At 44.4% G+C, this 10059-nt stretch overlaps 1 protein-coding gene across 1 annotated transcript in view; it reads left to right on the top strand.

Moving 5' to 3' along the window:
* Positions 1–873: 873 nt before the first annotated feature.
* UBN2 (ubinuclein 2) overlaps positions 874–10059 on the top strand; it is a 588508-nt gene continuing 579322 nt past the window's right edge. The window contains exon 1 of the mRNA XM_069231231.1: positions 874–1832. Within this exon, the coding sequence (XP_069087332.1) occupies positions 1041–1832 (792 nt within the window). The 5' untranslated portion in view covers positions 874–1040. The remainder of the gene's footprint in view (positions 1833–10059) is intronic.

The following is a 10059-nucleotide window of genomic DNA, read 5'->3' as shown; positions in this document are numbered from 1 at the left end:
GATAGCTAGGAAATTTCGCAATATATATCACGAATAGAATATCATCGGGGATTAAGGATTTTTTAACTGACCTACGTACAACATGGTATCCACTGCTAGCACGTTATGTCAGTAAATCTCGCGGTCTGCTTTTCAATTCGAACTCCAGCGTTTCCCTGTCTCTATGGTGATACAGGCTACGCAACAGCGGTAGTTCCCATGGGCGCTCAGCAGGCCTGGCGGAAAGTGGTTTGCGCATGTCTAAATGGCTGTGTGAAGTGACATCTACGCCTTTCGTCACAGTATCACTATCTCAAGAACAAGGCGGCCGATCTAGAACGTCACTGGATACGACGGTTTTCTGGGGCGTGCTTCTGTGTTACTTTTATTTACCGTACAGTAGTTAGAAATAAAAACAGGACCAAGTGACACCGAGCATAAACTAGGTTGCCTTTCGTAATAGAACTTTCAGGTGTATCATTCGAAATAAACCCACGATGGCAACTTAATTGAAATTGCGTAGTTCGTTACACAGTTTGCGGTACTGAAATGTCGCGAGTGTTAATAAAATGCCATCTGTAGGCAAACCCACGAAACAGGACGAAAACTCCGTGAACGCCAAAAAGTGACTGCGTAAAGACTAGTTGGCATGCTGTCCCCGTTTTGATGTCTCGCGGTCAAACCAGTTCACTTTTTTTTTTTTACAATATAGTTAACTTGAGCCGTATTACCGTTAAATAATGGCGATACTTTTTTTTTAATACGAACATCCAATGTCAATGTGGCGGTCTCGCTCTTTTATCCGCCATGCTGAAACGGGATTATTTTTGGTTACTATTTGAGAAAAGTAAAAGATTGAGGCGGCAGGCGCAAGCCGTTTTCAATGTCTACATTGCGCATGCGTTTTCAAGAGACGTCGGAATCTGTCGATGGGGGAGGTCACAGTTTTTATTTATGTGGGTTCCAAGATGGCTGCAGAGGCGAACAGTACTTGAAGAAGAGGTGCTGGGGTTCGTCTTTAACTTTGCTAGCTGTTTACAGTCTGGACGCTTCAGGCGGAGATGGCCGAGCCGCGCCGGGTGCCCTTCGTCAGTCTCCCTTCCGCCCCGGTAGTAATTGTGGATGATGAGTTGAAGGGAGAGGCCGGACAAGTGCCTGAAAAGCAGCATGAGCCCACCGTGACGTCTGCCGCGCCCCTGCCGGGGCACGAGGTGGACGAAAGATGTCATGGCCCATTGCAGCAGCTCGTGGTACCCCAGTGCCAGCTAGACCTAGGCTTGACGACTCCGCCAGCAAAGGAGGCACCGCAAGAGGCGTCCCTACAGCAGTGCGGACTAGATGCTCGTCATGGACAAGTGCAGCTAGAGTCCGGTGTGACGTCAACCCCTCAGCGGGAGGCAGAATCACGTCACAGCGATCAACCACGGCCCAACTTCGAGTGTGAGACACGTCACAGTGATCAACAACGACAGCCACAGCCTGAGTCTGAGACACGTCACAATGATCCCCAGCGACTGCCACAGCGCGAGTCAGAGACGCGTCACAATGAGCAACATTTGGCGCAGGTACGTGAACAGGAGGTATGTCATAAGGAGCAGGCAAAGTCGCAGCAACACGAGTTAGGAACACGTCCAGTCCAAGTGCAGCAAGGAGCGACATCCATTACACGTACAGTGGAGCAGCACCGACAGCCTGTGACTCCTACGGAGCCTCAGTCTGGGCCCCCATCTAAGAAACGGCGTACCGTGCGGCTGGAACTCGCCCTTCGGGACCCCACGGAGGAGAGTTGTTCCGAATACAGTTACCCCGAGTTGCTGGGGGCAGCTCGGCTTGGGTGCTCGGCCACACCACAGGTAAGGCATTTAATAGGTCACAGATATGAGTTACAGCTCTAGGATAGGGGCGAGGTTGGCCGGAGTAGTGACTTGAGGCGGTTCAACGGGTTTCGGAGGAATGCACTATTGAGTCTGGTTGTGGTGCTCTGTAGATTGGATGGGGGTGCTCAAAAGTCCTTTCCCTTCAAGGGCTGGAGGCTGCTGAAGCGGATTTGTTCGCACGGACACGTCCCTTGCGTGATCTGCTCTGACTGAGAACATGTGCGTTTTTGCTTGTTTGTATTGTTGTATAGAAGGAAGTCGTGCATGTGTGCTTGCTGAGAGCTGCTGTAGCTAGGCACTATAAACTGAAGTCACTCAGAGTGTGGCTGTGTGGTCTAGAGGGGCACATTAATGTGATTTGCGTAAAGAGACTGACTTTCTCAAGGTGTTGCCAGAGGTGGCAGCCTGAATTACTACTAGGACTACCTCTGCTGATACCCGAGGCGAAAGCCCTTTTTGCTTTTCCCTTGTAAATATTTAAGTACAGCTGTACTTTACCTTCATTTTCTGTGTTTGCATGTGTGCATTCCATCACTGTATGTCAAAAGTGTTCAAGGAGTTTGTGCGCAATGTTAAGCGGATGGGTACTGCAGAATGTATTTTAGTATGGCTGTGTAGGTACACTATTCAAATTCGAGAGGCAGAAGTCACCATCCAGATGAGCTAAGATAATTGCAGAACTCTGATACAGACCTGACTTTTTGGTAAGTAATAAAAGCACTGAGTGTGGGAGAATAAGCTACAATGGGGTCTTTAAAGTGCAGTGGTATTAGCTCTGCCAAAGGCGCTACACACAAAAGCTAGCCGATTGGCAAGTGCGATGATGGCTACTCCTTTGTGTGCCAGTGTTTTGGAGGTTGCACCCAGCATGGTGTAGGAGGACATCAATGATCTACCAGTTTCCCGGGGGTGGGATTATTACTCCAGACCGCATCCTGCTGAAATGTTTGCCTAGAAAAGTGGATTGCTGAGAGGCACTAGAGTTGTCACTACAGGTTATGTTGTAGATTACTAGAGGCCTCACCGCAAAAGCGCACTACCAAGAAGAGTGCAGATATGCAGTGGTTGACTGCCCTTTGTTAGGCAGTCTGTGCTCCTTGTGATAGCATAACGAGGAAGAACCTTGAGATGGGGCAATGGGACAACTCTCAGCGAGACTGTCCATGCCGCCGACCCAGTTCAGTGGGATCAGTTCACGAGGGTACCTGTAAAATGGGTGAGGGGGGTGGGGGGGGGCGGCGGGTCCTTCCTTCACTGTGACCCAACATTAAGGGCCTGCACTGAGAAGAACCACCTCCGACTGGAACCTGCGAGGAAGTCCTGTCCGTCCACGTCAGCATGCCCCCACAAACCGACTTGTAGCCTCCACTGCACGCCTTCCGGACCACTCCATTTATTGACTTTTGCAGATATGCCCCGCAGAGGCAAAGCCGTAAATGAACCAATTTTGGATTAAGTCTTGTATCTCATGTTGAGGTTTGGTATTATACCTTTAAGTGATTCACCAACAATTGGGTTGTCGCTTGTAAACAATCAAGATCATGTCACAATTGGATAGGGCAGGCCAGGGATGAGAAATACTTTCTGCTTTGTGGTTGTATGTTAATCACATGGTTAAAGGGTCTAATTAATTACTGAAAAATAACAGTATACGGGGAGTAAAACTGAATTTATTTTAAACTGATGATCTATGTTACTTATTTTCTTGCTGGCTGCACAGAAGTTCAGGGAGCATATAGTCCACAGAATAATTTATTAGCACACGCTCCATGTGAAATATAGTGTGGTTTGGTGCTTTTATATGCAACATGGTGGACATTATTTTTTCTACAAATGTGTTATGTTTTTAAACTTTTTTTATAATCGACGTTTTATTGTACTGTTTAAGTTTAATGGACATTGACTAGGAATAAACCAATTTTGACTAAGCCCTCTGCCAGTGGACACAGCTGAGCAAGCGTAGTCAACGGAATATTTTGAAGATTGTATCATAGACTGACCCAGTGGTCGGCGATCTTCGGGGCAGATAGCCCGAGCACCTGCCATATTCATGTGAAGCCTGATCCTGTTATTCCTCGTTTATGTGCTACTGGTTCTCAAGAGTATAGTCCTTTATAATAGTTATATAGTAGTACCTTGTAATCCACCAAGATCCTGCAAGGTATTTGGTTGTTGTAAGAATAAGATATTGCCCTATTACAATCAAGTTTTGCCTGGAAGATGTAATTATTCGGTGGGTTATTGTGTTCATTGTTGAGTTCTGAGTCTCTAACCACACACTGAGTGATTCCTGAACTTCTATTTAGACAGTTGCTAAAGGTTATCAACATAGTGCACTATTTGCAGGGCCATGCTAGTTAAGACCCCCGGTATACAGTGTTAAACATGTATAATTCCCCCCGATTATGGTGTACTTGCCGCAGTATGCACAAGACTAAGGGAACTGGGTCTGCCAATGGCCAAAGGCTGATGAGCCTTGTGATTCAGGCTTAAGATAAGTGTTCCATCTTATTTTGTGGAAACCAGGGCTCGTTGTAGGGGTGGTTCTTCTGTGTCTGTTGCAAGCGGTGTTTTGCCACTGAGAAGAACCTGAGCGACAGGGCACCCCCTGCAAGCAGTATTTGACAATTCATGCAATATAGTTTTTAATCATATCTATGTGTTAAACACTACGGTACCCAGCTCCTGCTGAGTTTAAGGGATTTGTGATCTTTGAGGTATAATATGGCTCAGTGCTGGCTAGGCTTTGGGGCAATCACTCACTTTGCCGAGGCTTATGCAGGTGTACAATTGTTTGTTTCTTTCTTCAGTGCGATAATTAGCATGAGAAAAGTCTTAGTTTATGTACCAGACATCAGCACTCTTCTCAGTTTCTCGTACCCAAATGCTTTGCAAACCATTGATCTGCTTTCTGCTGTTGGAGTCCTGGTGGGTGCAGGAAAGAAGCAATACTGCGGTCTTGGTGCGGTGGCAACTTTGCAGCTGCTGGGGTTTTTACACTACTGGTAACATGAATACTTTTATCTTGATGTAATGGCTTCATCAGCCAGCTTTCTGTCTTTAATCACCGTGGCGTTTATAGGCTTGGGGCTGGGTGTACATGGATGCAGTAATGAGCAGCTTCCAGGCCAATTGAGACTTCATAGATAGCCTTGCATTTGCTTCCTTATGGTCCATTAGAGTTCACACTTTGTTGCTACAGGATCACTTGGGCTCAGATAATGGTGGTGACAACAGTATTTCAGCCTTGGCGCACTGGCGATTTCACTCAGTGGCTATTTCCACACCAGGACCGTGCTAGGTTTCTCCTTCTGGACAGTGTCTCTCTTGCTGCTGGGCCAGTCTCTCAGCAGGCTGACAGGCAGGCTTCTAGGCAGACCACATGCTCCTCCACAAGAAAGTGCAGGCTTCAGGTGACCTGTTGCCACTGGGAATACTACTCATTGGGCAAAAACAAGCTATGGCTGCACAGCAGTCCTTTATGTACTCTACAGAGCACTTCTTTCCCGTGCTGTGAAAAAAGTGGAGTGGTTTGTATTTGTATGCACATCTTCTAGATCAGAGATGTGGATCCACTGTCTGCGGTTTCAGAACAGTTTTGAGTTGGATCTCTTTCAAATTTAATCTTCATGTTGATCACCAGGCATAGTCTTTATGCAAAGTGATGGGTATCGCAACATAGAGTTGTGGGGCTGGCTCCAAGCAGAAGTATTTAAAACATGTGCACAATGAAGTGTGAGTTCTCTGCATTTGGCTGTCATCAGCCTTCCTGAAGCAGCAGTGAATGTCGGAGAAAATGGCAGTCCCTGCCTGGAAATTTTCTCACCTTGAACCTGGGTTATTGTACTCTGGACCCTCACCCTTGCAATCTCCTTGATTGGCTGTGCTCAAGAAGGACAAACTGTCAACCATTTGTTAACAGCGAACTTGTGGAATTTCTAAAGGTAGCCCTATCGCCATCCTCTTGACTTCAGGGTCTGTCTCCCTCTGCAGGGATGTAGGCATTGCACTGCCACTGTGACAGCAAGTCCTGTCCTCTTCCTCCATTTTGTGCCCTGCTAAAGCCACCTAAAATGGATCCCATAGGCCTCAGTATTCAGATTTCACAGAGTCCTCCTACCACACTTGTGGTGCACATGTTCTACCGGCACTTGACCTGCACAGAGGATGTCTGCACTAGTTTTTGGGCATCACATCACAGCAAAACTTAACATAAGTGGAGTCTGACTATGCTCCTTTTGCTACCCACAGGAAAAAGGTCTGCTCACACCATACATTCAAATATACAGAACGCTGCTACCACATTTTAATGTGATGCACCCAGGTCATGGACAGTAGCCCACTGTGAAGGGTACACGCTTCCAAATCACAGGACATGTCCTGGGCTTCACAATGTGTAGGCAAAGTGTGTAGGCAAAGCCTAAGCCTCTCTCTATTGCACACACTAGAGTAGAGTTATTCCCAGGTTCAGAATGTCAGTTACCATTTTAACTTGGAGTTAGACACTAGGCAGGGCCTATTCCCTTCCCAGCAGGAGTCAAGGGCATTGGTACCTATATGTGAAGTTCCAGATAACATTAAAAGTTGATATGAAATAAACTACAAGACTCTTTCTGTGGAACTTGGTTTTGAAGCATTAGTGTTCAAGGTAGACAAAGCATAGTGTTGAATTAGATGACACTGTTTTGGACTAGGAGTGGAATGCTTTGCTGTTGCACTTTCGGAAGGCGACTTGTATAGATGTTACTTGCCGCTGCAGGTGATCATTTCAAATGGTACATTAAATATGCCTACTGCACCTGCTCTACAAGGTCCAGGCTGCCCAATGGCTGTTCTGTTTATCTTGATTGAGTTCCTCTGTTGTAGCTTCACACTTCATGTATCAATGTTAATTTGTCCTCTTAGACTCCAGGTATTCACACCCTAGTCTGCGGATGCTCTGCACAGTCGGGGATGGTGGCTGGGCTGCTGCTTTTCATTTGGAATTTGGATGGCAGCTTAGCCCAAATCTACCAACTCACCCCCCTACTTTTTACCTGGGTGTGCCTGGTTTTCAACCTTTCCTGTAATAAGGGCTACTTTCCTGTAATAAGGGCTATTTCTGCTCAGTGAAAATCACCACAAGCTACTAGTGTTATAAGTGTTGTAATACTGACCACATCAGAAAATATTGTTTTTAGTGGGCACCAGCTGCAAGATTACAAGCAGCGATCACTTCAGTTTTCCAGGCATGGTTGCCAGCGCTAATGTAATAATAGCTTTGTCAATGTAGAACGCCTCAACGTCAGCAATACATAAAAGCCATAGCAGTGATGCCCTGGAATCAAGTTAATAATAGTAGTAATACATTTTCCCTTATACTGTATGATTTATTATTCAAATATCCTATTTCAATATATTTTGGAAATGTAGTCATTTTTCTCTAAACATCAGTTTGAGTTCAGAAAATGAACAAATTTTTATCTTGAATGCATGCTTTAAATTTTGCTACACATGTGCTATTAATTCAGCCAAGCAAAAACTTTGGTTGGCTAGACTGCACACAGGAGAGCTACTTATTAGGACCTGGAGAGCTTCCAGTAGCTCACAAGCTACTTGTTGGAAAAGCTTGGGTATAGGAACTTTGTCTTAGTCAGACTCTTATAAGTTTCAAACTGCTAGAAATTGTGTGTTGGCAATGCTTGAATCAGTTTGAACCCATGCTAATTGTGCTACTGGGCTTATGTTATGAAGTCTCTAGCTCCTCAGAACTGCTAACGCGTCCCTTTATGATTACTTTACTCACTTTGGGACTCTTTTTAGGCCAGTGAATCTTTTGAGCCTGATTGAAGACACCTTAGGACGAGATAGCTAATCAACATGTCATTCAATATGTCAATAACGTCATCAATATTCACCGGAATAAGACAATTCACTTTAGTCAAAGACATTAATAAAATTCTGAAACCACCATGACCTTGCAGTCATGAATAACCACACCAGTATAGTATGAATTTTGTGATATTTATTCCCTATTGATTACAATTCTACTATCAAATTTATTAATCTCAAAACCAAGAAGCTCATTGGCATAGTTACAATATGATAACTCTGATAAGATTTAATCAAAGCAAGAATCACAAATATTAGAACATAACACGGCGTAAACATAGGTTATCCCCAGCAGAGTAACATTAGCGCATCTTTCAACAAAGCATAGATTCAGTCGCTTGTCTATTTGGGCCAATTTAGTGAACCCCTCACCTAATCTCGAATTAGCATTGGCATGTTGGGCTTCATGCAAAACAATTTAGTAACACCAATTTGGAAAACATCTAGCTATGGTCTCTGTCAAAAGAGAAGCAGTTGGTACCTAGAAAGAAAAAGCAAACCGACAATCAACAATTTCATTGTCATATAGTTACCCTCCGTATTTGGGGTCAGCACTCAGGTTCTGTCTTTGTCTTCAGGACATCAGTTGATTCACCATCAGCCAGGAACTCAGCTCAAGGCAGGAAGGGTAAAAAGGGGCACTTCCCTCATAAGGAGGTAAAGTGTAAACGGGCAATCCAAGGTAAGAATGGGTTTAAGAACCAAACAGCAAGGTCTCTTATGCAGAGTGACAAAGTGTCTGGGTCATAGCAAATCGCATCAGCATCTCCCCCTCTCCTAGTCTCCTACTCCCTAGTTCTGATTTACTTCCTGGTGTCAAGGGTTTTTATCCACTTTACGTGTACATTCCCCTAAAATCTGGTCGGACAAGGGGTTGCACCCCACTATCTTTAACCAATTAACATCAAACTTTCTCATCGAATTTGTTACCCCATAACATTTCTCACGTATTTTATTGGTCCTTATGATTGACGTCTTTAGCGGGTGGAATGTCCGGTATGATTTCATAGGATTGTGGTCCTTAGCGCATCTTGGGTCAGTGACTCCATTGTCTGTACCGGTTTAGGCGACCTTGTACCTACGGATGATCTACACTGTTGCATTCAGCTAAAATGTTTCTATATGCAAGTCGAATTTCATGAGAACGAATCTACTACAGTTACATTCAGCTTCTAGCTTTTGGAGAAAAAACAAGAGTTCATGTCCTTTAGCAAGTCAGCACACTGCATGTTAGAAAAACACATTTAATATGAGAGTCAGGCAGCTAGGCCTCGACTCATGTTAACTAAGGCCTAATGATTTAGTAGCAGAAGTCTAACATTTAACCTTTCAATATAAGTGCGACATCACATTTTAATAAAACATTTCACAGTTATTAGTTTCATTAGTCCCTTTATACATTGGCGGCCACTCCCCGTGGGCGCATTTCAAACGCATGTTATGGCAAAATACATTAGTACATTTTCTATGCCGCATTATTACACATTAGTTCATAAACATTTCATGTTAATATAGATTATATAAACTCCGCTCTCTCAGCACCATTATTGACAGGGGTCAATCACATGGTATTGTCTTGCTTCTCCCCCAAAAGGGCTACCAAATACAAGCTATTAAAACCCTTCTGGAAAGGGATGCAAACAATGTCATGCATGGCTACATTCAATGGCACAGGATTCCGACATTCATTTCAACAAACCCTTTCTAGGTTAGGACAGCAACAGTGTTTAAACTAACCTTATTGAGTGGCAGTGAAGCTTATGTTTGAATGACTTACTTCCTTGTTTTCCTTGTCCTACTTATTGTTTTTATCAGCAGGAGTTTCTGTCCCTAGCCGGTCTCACACCAAAGTTCAGAAGCATGAGCTTTTGATTTTCCTTGTGATTGGGATGGACTTAGGCTATTGGATAGCCTTGCTCAAAGCCCTTATTTATTTTTTATCATATAAAGCAGAGTAGAACACAACACCATCAATTGCCACATGCAGAAAGACACACTAATTTTCAGTACATTAACAATAATGATAGTGTCCGCTCCCCAGCCCCACATTCACTAGGCAGGTATCATCTGAGCGACTCAACGCACTGGACCACATCTGTTGCTGACAGTAAGTAAGCCGTTAGTGGCTCCACAATATATCCCTTGGGCACAAATGCAGTGACAGTTCCTCAACAAAAAGTTCTAGCTGTTCTTCGCAGTATATCATATTGGTAATCTACGGTTTAAGCTTGTGTTCACGTCTTTTGTCCCAGTGCTTGGCCACTCTCTTTTTTTGCCAACAGTAGCACCACTGTCACAAACCTTCGTTGCACCCTCTGTAGATCTTTGACCA

This window comes from Pleurodeles waltl, chromosome 4_2 (genome assembly GCF_031143425.1).
Source record: "Pleurodeles waltl isolate 20211129_DDA chromosome 4_2, aPleWal1.hap1.20221129, whole genome shotgun sequence".
NCBI classification, from domain to species: Eukaryota; Metazoa; Chordata; class Amphibia; order Caudata; family Salamandridae; genus Pleurodeles; species Pleurodeles waltl.
Note: the sequence above shows the minus strand (reverse complement) of the source record. Positions and strands in the feature narration are given on the sequence as shown.